At 38.6% G+C, this 14,831-nt stretch overlaps 1 protein-coding gene across 1 annotated transcript; it reads left to right on the top strand.

Moving 5' to 3' along the window:
- The first annotated feature begins 2,367 nt into the window (after positions 1-2,367).
- On the top strand, positions 2,368-14,663 carry rasl11a (RAS-like, family 11, member A). Its single transcript, XM_063469447.1, has 8 exons — positions 2,368-3,009; positions 6,286-6,342; positions 6,459-6,541; positions 9,607-9,647; positions 9,731-9,860; positions 10,075-10,150; positions 12,537-12,613; positions 13,956-14,663. Exons 1-8 carry the CDS (start codon positions 2,853-2,855, stop codon positions 14,100-14,102), a joined length of 768 nt encoding a protein of 255 aa, XP_063325517.1. The 5' UTR covers positions 2,368-2,852; the 3' UTR covers positions 14,103-14,663.
- Positions 14,664-14,831: the final 168 nt, after the last annotated feature.

Below are 14,831 nucleotides of genomic sequence, written 5' to 3'. Positions count from 1 at the left end.
GGAGTTTGCATGGTTTCTCTCCGGGTGTGGAGTTTGCGTGGGTTCTCTCCGGGTACTCCAGCTTCCCTGACTTCTAAAAACAAGAGTTGCATGCACAAATGTAAATTTATGTTGGATTCACTCAGATGGGCTGTGGTGTTTAAATGGTTGTTACTTGGTGCTAAAGTGTGACAAGAAAATATCCTGCTACACTATTAAACCCACATCACCAGCTTGAACTGTTAACACAAGGCAGGATGGATCCATGCTTTCATGTTCTTTACACCAAATTCTGATGCTACCATCCAAATATGGCAACAGTCATCAAGATTTATCAGACAAGGCAACACCTGTTGTGGTCTTCTGCTGCTGTTCAGAGATGCTCTTCTGCATACGTTGGCTGTAATGAACAGTTACTTGAGTTACTATGCATTATTATCAGCTCGAAGCAGTCTGGCTGTTCTCCTCTTACCGCTGGCATCAACATCAGTAGATATTTTTTATAGAAGTTGAAAAAAATTCCACTAAAATCCACATTTGACTTTTTCATATTTTCTGGATACTTTGTGTTTGGTTTGGTAATATATAACATCTGACCCACATTGCCTCACACAGGGATCCTGATTATTAAATGATTAATAAAAAAAAACTAGAATATGAAAGAGAAGACTTAGACCAAAAATGAAAGTCGTAAAACAGACTATAGTTACACCAAGAGCTTGATAAAGAGTGATTTAAGGGTGGACTTGTAAAATCTATACTGAACTATAATGAGTGATCTGGATGAGGGCTTGGAGAATGACGAAGCAGAGGCTTGCAGACAAAATCATGTTGTGGAGCTGTTTTATGGTTTCCAGTTAGTTTGTGTTTCTTTGTTAAAATTTTGGTCCCGACTGTTGAAACAGTGATGTGTGAATAACAAATTTGCAAAACTTGATACAATCACATAATTAGACAAGTTAACTAACTTCTATTGTAGTTACACTAATTATTTCTCACAACTCAAAACTAAAATCCCGTCAGGAGTTAATCTACTGACACTCTTATTTTATTTTGAAGGTTAAACACCCGTGGTTTTCCGGTTCTAATGTCGCCGTCTGACTTCGCTGCCGTCTACTCGGGGAAGCTGAGAGGGAGGGTCGCCTACTCACAACTCAGACGGACTGAAGTTAGTTCGATTCTGTGCATGAGGCTGTATTTGGCGGGCGGTGCTTCCCGTGTCAGATCCGCTGGAGGAATAAAAAGCGTGTGGGTCGTTTTTTGTTTAAAATGAAATAAAATGCCTTTCATTACATTCCACTGCTAGCATCTAATACGAGCACTTATTTTCAACCCTGTTACCCTACATATAAAACAAACATTACAAATATGTGTTTAAAAAATATAAAATATTATTAAAAACATTTCTGTGGTTCTGAGTAGTTATTTGTCACAGTTATGTCTTAATCTATTAAAAAAAAGTATTATATCTGTTTTAAATAGACAATCGTAAAAGCTTTTTTCTTAGCTATTGCATTTTTAATAGCTTAAATTATCATGTCAATTGTATATTTACGCAAAGATTTAAAAATAAATATTGAAATTACAAACAAAATAAACACGTGTAACCATTGTAAAGTTGGGCAAAGTACATTTTGAACATTTTTAAAAGCTTCTGAAAGTCTTGTGTGAAACTGAATGAGTCTTCAGTGTGATGGCGACTATCTTTAACAATCAAAAATGTATTAAAATGTATTTTTTAAAATCTACGACAGGGGTGTGAACCGATATTACAATAATTTTAAGATAAACTCTTGACTTTTTGCTGTATTTACATAAGTTTTACACCTGATAAAGTGTCTTTTACAAAACTTTTACCTTTTTAATTTTTTGTTTGGGTTCCTAGAAAAATCTTCACTCAGTTATATGTTTATTAGTAAGACCTTGGTGGCTAGTGGGTTTTGATTTTGGACTCAACTATGAAGATAAAATATATGTCAAACAATGGCAAAAATAAAGTCTCTGGGAAGATGGAAGAACAAACAGGTGAACAGTAGAGGGCTTAAAAATTCTCATGAATAAATGAATACATAACATATTTTAAAGAGAGAAAATGCCGATCAAAACTTTGTACTACAACTGAATCTTTGCAAATCAAAAATGTTAAAAAATAAAATCTCCTTGGAAAGGTCACGTGTTTAATACAGAAATGGTCTTCCAACACAATGAAAGCACAAAAGTAGAACGTGTGAATGAGCTAAGGAGACATTTTTATTATTAATATTAGTATTTGGCTCACAGGGCCTCGTCTTGCTCTGCATGTTTGTTTTGCGGCTTCGTTACTTACTAATCACGGGTTTTATCAGCTCCCAGAAGCTTCAGGATGTCTGATTCCAGGCCGGGAAGTGGAGCTCGATTTAGACCGGTCTCACGGGAATATTATAGGGGACGGTTCAAAGTCTACATCCCTCCCTCTCTGCCTCTTTCTGCTCTCAGTCAGAGGCATCTGGAATCGCTGCGGATCGGAATCCTTTTCTCTTTTTTATTTGTTTCAGGCGTCAAAAGAGGGCAGGGATGCCTGTTTGTGAAGTGAGTGAAAAGGATCCACGAAGCTTTTCACTCAGTGGAGGAAAACTTTGAACTGGAACTGGGATACTTGGAAGATAATTTGGATTTTTTTTTTCGGATAAAATAGTTTTTCTATGGTAATTTCACAACACGTTTAAAGCTGCTAGAAGCGTGAATAATCCACAGGCTACCTCAGGAGGTCCGGTGTCCTCTCTACAGAGATATTATGTGCGCGCTGGAGTAATTTTTCCCCTCTCTGGGTCCAGGGATTTGTTTTTTATTTTTCTAGTGAGAGCAGAGCTGAGCTGAGGGCAGAGGGGAGCTAAATGCGGCTGACTGGCGACCCTGCACCGGGAACCATGAACAGCAGCGGGTCTGGCAACTTTCTGCTGGTCCCCATACCGGAGTACCCCCTGCTGGACTGCGTGCCCAACAAGACGGTGAAGATTGTGGTGCTGGGAGCGAGCAACGTCGGGAAAACCGGTACGGGGAGGAATGGAGGGGGGATTATACAGGTTGAATTGTGAAATTAGGCTTCAAATGAATGCGGGAAGTTTTGCACGGGAACTAAAGCTGATTTGACGCGTTGTGGGGAACTACTCTGGGAAAACTGTGGCTGGGCTTTCTTGGATTTTAACATGACGACTGTGAACAATCCTGCATGGTCCGTTCTAATTAAAATATCCTGATTAATTAAGGTAGAAATATTTGCAAATGCCTGCCGAAAATGCATACCGGTAATGATCGCCAGGGGGCGACAAATCCCATTGTTTACATGATCAATTTCACTAATTTCCGTCCACTTTAACGGCTCTTAATGGGTATATCAAGTTGTAGTTAAAGTATCTAAATAATTTCACAGAAACTCTACGAATCAAAAAGTATTTATTGACAATTAAAAGCCATGCACTGATAACTTTACTCAAGCATTTTGGACAAAAACAACTGATGAGTAGCAAAAAGTTTAGTGCATGTTAGGCAAATGTATTTTTTAATATTTATGTTAAAAGTGCATGAGATACTAATTAACATAAGGACCCATTATATGGAGAAATCTGTGTGTGCCAGATTTAGGCACACACTCTAATATTCATTTGCATTGCCTGGCATGTTGATGGCATTAACAGAGAGCGAAATCAAAATAAACATAGAAAATATATATACCACTATCAATGTATTTATTCATTTGCATCAGTTAATGAAGCTATGTTTATCTATTTATAGTAAGATTAGTTAAAAAAATTAAAAATATATTTTAGGAAGTAGTGCTTGGTTGTGCGTTCAAACTCTTATTTTGAAAAGTCAAAAATGGGGAGTAATTTGGATATCTTATCCACTCAAAGTAACCTATCAAAACAGCTTAATATTGGCACTGAGTATAGTCGTCAAAGTAAATGTAGCTACTTATTGCTATAATGTAACTACCTGAGTGAGACCCTTCAGAATAAAAGTATCCAACATGAGGAAAGGAAAGACTATAAATGGCAGCTTCTGTTCGATTGTTTTATTTTAGATTTCAGGAATCTTTAAGCACATGGCGGCTTCTCAGAATACATTCGATGTCCTGCAGTCAGAAAGCGCAGCACTGGCTCTCAGTAACAGACTAAACAGATCAGCCAGGGGAGCAGCAGAGAGTAAGCTTTAGTACAAGAGGCTCATTTATCTCACTGGAGGTAAGAGACTGAGCTACAGTTATAATAAAGCTCAGATTGGAACATGAGAGCGAGAAGGCTGCAGAAAGCGAAGGAAGGGCTAAAAGATTCCCACAGAAATTATCAGTTCATCAGTTAGTAGTAAACATTCAAAGTAGCTGTGGCCCACATGATGCACCCTAATGATGCCGCTGTGATATCACCATGGGAGCCTTAACTTGAGTTTATGACTTGCACTTTTATGATTGGTGTCACGAACCACAGTTGTGGTGTTAAAAGACAAAAACATTTTACCTGACACAAAAGGCGTAATGTAAGGTGCAACCTGGGTGCATTATGGGAAATATAGGAACCAGGATTTGTGGGCGCTCCAATGGCTCATGCTGTGCTACCACATGTCCAGTATTTTAGAGGTGTCTTGTCTAACTGGTCAATGATTAAATGACATGTTGAAGCTGTTAACTGATAAGAAATGCTTTCAAAGTTGTTTTTTTAAAATATCAAAATGTAGTTAAAGTTTATACTGCAGCCTATTCATTTAACCTTTTATCAGACAGCACATGGATGCTCTAGAAGTCGAAGAAGTTTTTACATGGTTAGGGCAGCACTGGGTGTTGAAGAACAAACTCACACATATGCATTAACACAAATGCAGTCGTGTGAAAAACAGAGTTTCATAGGAGTTTATGCATGCCTGTGGGGGGAAAAAAAAGTAGACTGCATGATTTAATAGCTTGTAGCATTTAGCAGCAATAACACAAAGTTATTGTTTGTTGAATTTATTTCTCCAACTGGAAGAATTGTGACTGACTCTTCTCTGCAAGGATTCGTTCATGCACAGCTCTCTTAAGGTCTCATCACAGCATTTCTGCCAGGTTGAGGTCTGGACTTTGCTTTCTTTTCTTTTTCAGCCATTCTGTTGTAGATTTGCTGTTGTGTTTAGGTCCTGTTGCGTGACCTAATTTGGCCCAAGCTTTAGCTGTGGGCCAGATGGCCTCACATTCGACCCTTTGGTATACAGAGGAGTCATGATTGACTCAGTGATCCTGTGGCTGCAAAACAAGCACAAATCATCGCGCTTGACAGCTGTTATGGGATGTTTGTGCTGATATGCTGTGTTTGGCTTTCTCCAAACGTGGTTCTGTGCATTATGGCCAAACACCTAAACTTTGATCTCGCCTGTCCAAAGGACTTTGTTTTTGGTTTTCAGAAGAAACTTTGCAAGCCAAAGCCGTGCTGCCACGTTCTTTTTAGAGAGAAGACACTTTCTCCCTTTAACCCTTCCAAACCGTCCGTACTCGTTCAGTCTTTTTCTAATTGTACTGTCAATACTTTACATGCCTCAGTTGGCATAAATGTTAGACTCTGTTAGCATAAATGTTGGACTCTGAGATGGAGCTCTGCGCTTTTTTTCTTTTTCTTTTTTTCAGTTTCTCTGAGCAAAGAATCAATGCACACGCAAACTAATAAAGCTTTCTTTCAGTTTGAACCTTTTGATTAGTATTGGTCCTTTAATTTCATGCCTTGCTCTGAAATAAGAACAACAGTTGTTAATATGAAGCTACAAGTTATTTCTTGAGGCATATGTTGCTTATATCTCTTGTGAGTCCTTTATTGTTTTAAATCCAGGCACTGAATCACTCCAGTGACCTTTTTATATGTATTATTCATGGTGTCATCTGTTGGTAGCCAACAGAGAGATAAACCTCTCCTTTGATGGAGTGAATGGGGTGGTATCCAAATAGATATATTAAGCCAAACTCCCACTCCCAAAAGACAGTGAAAGTTAGAAAAGCAGTGTTCAGAATCCAAACACCCAGAGGTGGATGAGGCAATCATTTACCAATAGAAGATGATTAAAATTCTGAGTATTGGTGAATCATTTCTCCCTTCAGACTTTGGGACTCTTTTGTTTAGATACTAAAGTCTTGAAAATCAAACTTATGTAGCAGTGCTCGGGGAAAGTGTTAAATAGATCAGAAGGTTACTGCAGGGCATTTTTCTGTAATAGAGGTTTGGATTCTGCCCTACAAACTCTGTGCTCATTCTTCTTGTTACTTTTTATTCTTCTTTTGCATCCCTAATTTTTCTTTTTGTTTCTTTTTAGCTTTGATTGTTAGGTTTCTGACCAAGAGGTTCATTGGTGATTATGAAGCAAACACAGGTGAGTTTCTGCACATCTGACTGTACTCACTGACTGAGTTCCCTCTGTAAAAGTCCACTGTTATAGAAAAAAAAGATGATCCGTTCATCAATCCGCCTCAATCTCTCTGTCTGCAGGGGCACTCTACTCCAGAAAGGTCACGCTGGAGGGTGAGGAAGTGTCGCTTCAGATCCAGGATACACCCTGTGTCGCTCTCCAGGTAAACAGGGGACCGTAGCCATGTCGTCATCCTGGAGATTAGCTTGCATTATGCTAACTGCATGAAAGTACCAAAATATAACTGAAACATACAGACGGCTGATATGACAGGTTTCAAACTTGATTTAGAAAGTTATTCAAACTATTTCTAGATGTTAAAATTGAAAAAAAGAATATTTTGGGAAACTGCTGCAAACATCTTTGTTCAGATGTTGTGTCAAAATGTCCTTTAACCACATCACAAGGAAGCACTGAGTACATAAATGATCATAGATCAGTTTGAGTTAGCTTGATGGGGTCAGAAATGTAGGAGATAAGTAAGCCACCATCAGGAAATTAAGGCACTGGCTTTAACTGAGACCTGTTATTGATTAGTTTGTAATTATTGTCACTTATCATGATTATGAGGTGGCAGGCTGTTGTGGCTGTGTATCGTTCTTCCACGTGCTACCGAGGCCACTGTTTGGCTATCTCATGTACAAAAGCCTCGACTGCCTTCTCTTCAAATGTTTTATTTATAAAGGGGAACAAATCATAAAAAAGCTGATGATGATGATGCACATACAATTATATCCTAAAAGTGTGTTGCTTTATTTCTAAGCTTTTGTACCATTATGATTAGAGTTACCCGCCTCTGTGCACATAGTTATAGATTAATTTGCCAATAACATGACTGACATTTGTTCTTTTCCTTCGTGTTTTTTTTTTTTTTTTTTTAAATATCCTGTAGATATAACAATAATATGCCGTTGTGAACTTCCTAGACTGTGATAATTTGGAAGTGAAAATCTGATACTGTGCTAGCTTTAATTTGTCGGTTAAAAAATTCCAAAGGGATATCTCTTTCTTGCATCATTGCCTAATTTAGTAAAATTTGTACTCCCCAAAGTCCCCAAATATTCCCATTAAAAAAAAAAAAAAAGAAGTTATCTCAAAGCCATTTTAGGAAAGTATTGAAGTATGAGGAAGTACTTCAAATACAATCTCCTCACACATGATGAGTTTAATGAGTGCAACGTGCCACACAGCTTATCCTGCTCAACAGTCAGCCTGTTTACAAAACCAAGCGTCAGAGCTGCTCATTTCCTACACAGGGGGAGATAACAGAGGGCAAGGAGGTCTCTCCTGGCAGGCTGGACCACCTCTCAGAGATTAGACAGAAATAACTGACATGTGAGAGAAGCATGAGTGTTGAATGTGTGTGTCGAGGTCAAGCAGTTAAGGGCTTTATCGTAACCTTTAATTGGGTGTTTTCTAAAATTTGGTGTTTAAAAAGCAAATAATGGAAACACACTTTGCTTGGTAAATTTGTAGGTAGAGTTCAGATAAGAAAATAAATTGGGTGGTCTGATAGATTGAGTTCAAAGTCAGAAACAGCTGGCACGTGTCCACAAGGAGGCATTAGTCATGGCAATGAACGTTTCTAGTACAATTACTATGTGCTTGGCCACTTTGTTCCACTCTGAACAGGAAAATCACCGTGGATATAGTTATATTTGTTTGTATTGGGCATAATTTTTTTGATTTTGGTCTGACGTGTTGCATGCAATTCTGCAGCACGTACAGTTGTGTTCAGAAATCCAGTCATCATGAGCATACGCAAGAATGTCACTGTAACTTTGGTCTTTTAATGAACTTTGAACTGTACTTTTTCCAGGCTGGAATGATTGTACCTCATCTTTAGTGACTTTAAACAACAAGAACTAGGTGTACAAATCTGAATTTATTGTAGACTTTCTCTGAACCACACATTCTCAAATATATACAAACATTCACGTGACTAACTTGACAAGACAAAGGCCTTTTAACTTGTTAGTGATGATTGACTACAACTAGTTGTTTCCCTTTGTCAGCATAAAAAGGATTTGTTTGACAGCACTCATTGGACTGAGCAACAGTCAGAACAATGGGAGAGTTCAAGGAAGATCTAAGAAGAAGAATTATAAATTTGCACAGGTTGGGAAGGTCTCTTGGAGCCATTTCTAAACAACTGTAGATTCCAGGATCATCAATTCAAACAACTATACATAAGTACAAGTTATTTGGATGTGTCAACACTTTCCCAGGGTCTGGAAAAAGATCCAAACAATCATCCTCAAATGACAGGAAACTAGTTCAGATGTTCAGAAAAAAGGCTGCCATGAACTGGAACTGCTGGAACACAAACATCACTCTCCATAGTCAAGTCAGTTTTACATCGCCATGGACAAATTTGCAGCTGCCCAAATACCAGTGGTACTGAGACATTGTACAAAGTAAATTAAATAACAATGGAGGAGGACTACCGCCAAGTTCATAACAAATCAACAACTAGATGGTTGAAACTTGGACATGCTCTGAGTAGAACAATGATTCCAAACAGACATCAGAATTTGTTTTGATGGATAAAGCAGGCTAACATTAAACTTCTGGAACAGCCTTGCAACAGCTCAACCTAGACCAATTTTGTGGATTATGCTTAAAAGCCGCATCTGTGCCATCAAACCAACCAATTTAACTGAACTCTACGAATTCTACCAAGAAGATTGGCCTGAAATCCAGAAAGATTTATGCCACAAATTTGTTGATGATGACAAAAAGTGTCTGGTTGACATACAACTTGCTAGAGACCTTTAACCAAGTATTAATGTGGGTGAGTGCATATTTTTGAGGCTGTATCTGTATAGAAGAAAAAAATTAGAAAAGACAGATAACATAAACAGACAAAACTTAGGCCATGCAATAATGACAAACAGAAAAAAGGGGCTTGAAGGAGCAGTCTATGATGGGAAATCTGGATCTATAGCAGCAAAACTAAATGCACAGTAGAGACTGAAAGACGAAGCCACTGCCTCCCATTCTACTCATAGAAACTCTAGCAACGAGAAGTAAGCCTGCAGTCTGAGAGCGCAAAGTTCTCTATTACTCTAGGATTGCATGGTACTGCAAGTTCTTCAAGATACGATGGTTCCTGATTATTCAGAACTTCGTGTGAAGGAGAATTTCCAATGAAGTTCTAGATTTGAATATGATCCCCTTTCTAGTACCTGTTAGCAGAACTACAGAATGTTACTGTGTGTTTTACAGGATGATGCCGAGGGTCTGTACTGTCAGGAGCAGATCAACAGGTAAGACTAGAAACACACGAATATGAATTTGAATTAAACGCAGTGCACTATGCTAACCCCCACTATGATAACTGGACCTGCAGGTCAATCTACTGGGCAGATGGATATGTGCTGGTTTTCTCCATCACAGACCACAACAGCTACAGAACCATCCAGCCACTGTACCAGCATGTCAGACGTATACACCCCTCTGGAAACATACCGGTTATACTGGTTAGTTATGCGATCATTATAAACAACCTGGAAAAAAAAAAGTGTGCGCATAATTTTATGCAACAACCTAGTGATTTTCTTTCAGTTATTTTATTTTAAATGTCTCTGTTTCTGTTCATTCAATCTTTCGTGCAAGACAGACCAGACAACACCAGACACCTACTAACCCCAATCCTATAATCTAATCTGTTGTGTCATCTGTAATCTGCTGCAGGTTGGCAACAAAAGTGACCTGCTCCGAGCCCGACAAGTGCCTGCAGATGAAGGCGAGACGTTAGCAGCTTCATTAGGTGGGAGTTTCTTCTACTTCTGTACCACCAAACTTTTGCCCACTAATCAAAAGAGAGATTTCTTCAAAAAAGAAGCCTGACTACTCCAGTTTGTGGGCATTAATGTGTTAAAAATGTCCTCTACTAGCAATAAAATATATCACAAGGCTAAATGTTTAACATATAATATGTCCTACCACTAAATGGTAAATGGACTGGTTCCTTTTATTCTACCAGAACACTTTATACAACATGCCTTATTCACCCATTCATATAAGGGCTTTTTCTATGCGCAAGTGCATCAGAGAGCAGCCTGGGGTTAATATCTTGCCCAAGGATACTTTGGCAAGCAGACTGGAGCAGCCGGAATCAAACCACCAACCTTCTGATTAGTAAATGTCCGGCTCTACCTCTGGAGCTACAGCCACCATCACTTTGCGAGAACATCGCATTCCACAATCTAGATCAACTCCACAATCGGGTGTATACGAAGTGTGCCACACTGTGCTGCTTTAGGTTGTAATTCTACTTAACATTAAACAAAGGAAGTTGTATGTTTGTGGTGATAAGAAGAGGCGAAAGTACTGAGGCAATCTCTGTTGACCAAGAAGATTTCCAAATGACCTGCGGCTGTGTCCTCGGCACTTCTCTACTGAAGGATCTGATGCATTCAAATACTCTGCTGACATTTTTTTTTACCCTGGAAGTAGTTTAAACACCTTCAGAAAGAGAAAGTTATTTTAAAAAGCATGATAGATGGGAAGTATTAGATGTTCTCCTGTGTGATCACAGAGGAACTTCACTTCAGTTCAGTCAGACCAGCAGATTCTAAGTGTTCGCGATGATGATAATCATGGGCTGTATGTGAACAATAAAATGACTTGCATAAAAAAGGGGGGACTATAGGATGCTAATCTGTTAAATTGTCAGTGGAAAATAACATATTTATTTTTTAAACAACTAATACTAACAGCTGGAAATCAGAGCGCCGATTTGCAGTGTTCCAAACACTCTTCCTCTTGGTTAGCATAGTGGAGCAGTTACCACTAGGGACGAGTTGAGAACTGGTTCCCAGTACAGTTTCTTGGAATTGTTAGTCTGTCTGCCTATTGATCACGTCTGTCGGTTCTGCTTGCATTTGTGCTACAATCAGCTGATTTTCAGTTTGGTCTGGAGGAAAATAGTGGTGCAGTCTATCATCTACAGCATCGATATGGACGTTACTTTTATTTTTATTGCGCAAAAGGAGAAGAGTGTAATAGTAAAGTTCAAACTACATCCAGGACAAAAATGGCTGCAGGTTAATAGGATATATGTATATCTCTCTGTGGAGTCTAGAAAGTGCAACTAAGATCATTAAAAAACACAATTTCATATCACTAATGCGATTGAATTATGAAGTAGACAACGGTAGCATAAATAAAATATTTTTTTTTCAAATAACCCATGAAATTTAGAGAGTGGATAAACAAAATACAAGCCATTTATTAAGGCTGATAAGACTCCAAAATGCAAAGAAGTGCACCCCAGGTTCATAAAGAAACAGAGAGAGCAGAGATGATAAAAATACAAAAACTGAGGGGAAGGAGTGGACTATTTATACACATGAGAATATGAAGGAAGCAGAAGGAGACTAATGAGTAAAATTATTTTTTCATGTAATGTGGCATAAGAGTCCTAAATGCAAATAAAGGCACACTAAGGCTGCATAGAAACGCACAGCGAGGGTAAACTGACACTAAGTCAGAAACTAAGGGGAAGGACTGTACTGTTCATACACATGAGGAAATCAGACAAGTGGAAGGAACTGGTGGAGCAAAACACAGGTGAAGACGATCAGTGACAATGAGACAGGAGAGTAGGGTACTGTAAGTCAAGCACAAGACACAGGAGACAAATAACTAACAAAGTAAAACATGATGTGAATACCTATCATGAAGCAAGGGAGCACAGAAACAAGAATGAACAGGACGAGGCAAAAGAAAGTGGACTAATTAAACTCTATAAAACAAGTAGCACCTACAGCTGAATATATAACAACTAATGGCTCAAAATGCTGTCAAATAAATGTAAATAAAAGCTAACAAACTAAGAAACAAACAGCGATATCTGTCTCAGTGTTTAAGTTCAGAGTTTTTTATAGTTATTTATTTTTAGCCAATCTCTTCTTTATCTTGTTAAGTACAGGTTTTGTTTTATGTAAATAATTTCATGGTCATAAAAATATGACCATGAATAAAAATCTTGACCCCTTTATTGATTTAACTTCTCAGACCTGTGAGTGTTGCCCATCCTGTATATACAGTATGTGATATATCTTAACTATATACTGCATGATATCTAATGAATTACATTTCTGTGCTAAAGATAAGAGTGGCCCTAATCTGAATGTTACTTCTGCTCACAGGAGGAGTTTACTTTGAGGTCTCAGCCAGAGAAAACCACGAAGGAGTCCATGCTGCCTTCCTACATCTCTGTCAGGAGGTGGGACTTTGTTTTTGCTGATATTTGTTGGTCCAAAATGCTAGAATTTGACTTAGCTATCAGTGTATTCTGAGTCCAACCAACTATGTGGGACTTTCTGCTTTCTGTGAAAATGGATTTCATTTCCCCTTGATGCCCATAAATACAGAAAACACAGAAAAACCATGTGTTGGCCCAGAAAGGATCACAAAAAGCCCATAATAGACTGGTTTGTATATTTGTTTTTTCTAGTGGAGTAATTTTTGCCCAAGTAGTTTGTTTCATTTTGGGTATGTTTAGACTTTCTGCTTCCTTTTGTGGCGCTGCAGAGAGCAGATTCCCAAACGCTGGCTTGTTGAATCATTGTGTAAATCTGCGGTTCTCTGTAGCTTTTTGAGTCTTTCAGGTCATTGTTTTTGTTTTTAATTCCAGCTTTCATTAAGTTTGGTTTCAATGGTGTATTTTTTGGATAAGGTTTTTTTTTCCTAATACAGACAACGCTTGAGAGATTTCACATGACAAGGCAGGAAGTGGTAGTGGTGATATAAGTCACACTCACTTAATTTCGATGGAGTCTGGGAGAGTGGTTGTCAGATTGCAGGATATGAGATCTGTATGGGTGCTGCTAATTGTCACATGAGGAATGCATGAAAATATTTCAGTGTTTTGAGCAGCAATAGCCCTTTGAAGGGAGTGAAAATAAGCAGTAAACACAATACTAACATTGTATCAAGCTTATATGGTGAACGTGCTGTTCCTCTACACTTACTGTGGAGGAACGTCATTAATTCAGCCAGGTAACTTCAGGCTTACCCCACTTTTTGCTGGAATATATCGTCGTGGTAACTGCAAATATAACCTTCTGACCAATCAGTTCTCCACAAAAGTGTCACTTTTCCTGAAAGCCCTCTGTGTGCTGACAGTAGTCTAAACCTTTTCTGTAGCGCCTAATATCTTTGTGTTTCCCTGATAAGCATTAGTAATAAATAAAGACTTTTAGACTTAACTTTATTCCTTTTTTTGTTTCCTGTTAACTGCAAACATATTTACAACAATTTTATTGTTATAAGCCCTTAAATGTCATCTTAAAACAGGACACCTGTTTGAACTTCTGTCATATTTTAACATAGTCTAAGCCTTTGTTTGAATCCTCCCAGCGTAGAATATCATATATGGACTACATCTGAGCATTCCTTCAGTGGAATATAAACCAGATTTGATTTCAGACATTCATTCAAACGTAATTTTCTTCCAGTACTGACTTGAATTAGTTTAGCAGGCATCAGTTTTAAATTGCAGCAAAGCTGACTTGTTGTCATATGTGATTACATTTTGGCAAGTCTCTCTGTCTTCTGTCCCGCAGGTGATCCGGGCACTGGGAGGAGGGAATGGGGAGAAGAGAAGAGGAGGACTCCACCTGGCCAGACCCAAATCTCCCAACATGCAGGAGCTGAAGAGGAGGTTCAGGCAGGTCCTCTCCTCCAAAGTCAAATCAGCCACGACCATCTGAGTGCAGGACGGGCTGAAAAATGACAACCTGCAGCCGGGCACGTGGCGGAAATAAGAGCTAAAACGTCAAAGGGAAAAAAAAATCACAAGAAGAGTTTTATGTTTGGTGATATGGAGCCATTACTGGCATGAAAAGACATGGTGTGTGTGGTGATCAAAGCTTCTCGAAGAGCACAAGGCGTCCTGATCAGATGGATGAAACGAAAGCCTTTCTGGCAGACGAGCTCTTCTGGAAGGGACTTGCGGTCAACACGACCTCTTTCCAGACAGCAAAGATGCTGCCCAAAGCTGAAATGACAGATACGGCCAAACAAACAGCTCGTGTTGTATCAGAAACTTTGCATGTTTGTCATGAAAGGCAGCAGAACTTTCTGACACATTTATGTCTTATTTCTTTCCGGTTAAAAGCCAATGAATACATCGTGAACAAAGTGAATTAAATATACCAAAAACAGCGAAGACGTATCAGATTTATCCAGTTTGTTTTACATGACTCAACATCTCTTATTTCATCTCTCAACTGTGTTACATTATCATTGTTTTGTTTTTTACTTACTGGGGAATAAAATGTTACTCAAAAGACATCGTTTTGTTTCTTTTTCCTATCCTGGGGTCAATCCAGTTGAGAATGACGACATAGTTCAGTGTTTCCTGAAACCAAATATATGAAATATGAGTCTCTTTTCTCTCTGAGACATGGTGTTCTGAACTAAAACAGGAAATGACCCAA

This window comes from Pelmatolapia mariae, linkage group LG3_W (genome assembly GCF_036321145.2).
Source record: "Pelmatolapia mariae isolate MD_Pm_ZW linkage group LG3_W, Pm_UMD_F_2, whole genome shotgun sequence".
NCBI classification, from domain to species: domain Eukaryota; kingdom Metazoa; phylum Chordata; class Actinopteri; order Cichliformes; family Cichlidae; genus Pelmatolapia; species Pelmatolapia mariae.
This window is presented reverse-complemented; position numbering and strand designations above follow the sequence as displayed.

Bases quoted from the DNA above. Each gene is read 5' to 3' on its own strand.
- rasl11a (XM_063469447.1), top strand. From the start codon at position 2,853: ATGCGGCTGACTGGCGACCCTGCACCGGGAACCATGAACAGCAGCGGG. The intron at 3,010-6,285 runs GTACGGGGAGGA...GTTTCTTTTTAG, and splicing joins GAGCAACGTCGGGAAAACCG to CTTTGATTGTTAGGTTTCTG. The intron at 9,648-9,730 runs GTAAGACTAGAA...CTGGACCTGCAG, and splicing joins TGTCAGGAGCAGATCAACAG to GTCAATCTACTGGGCAGATG.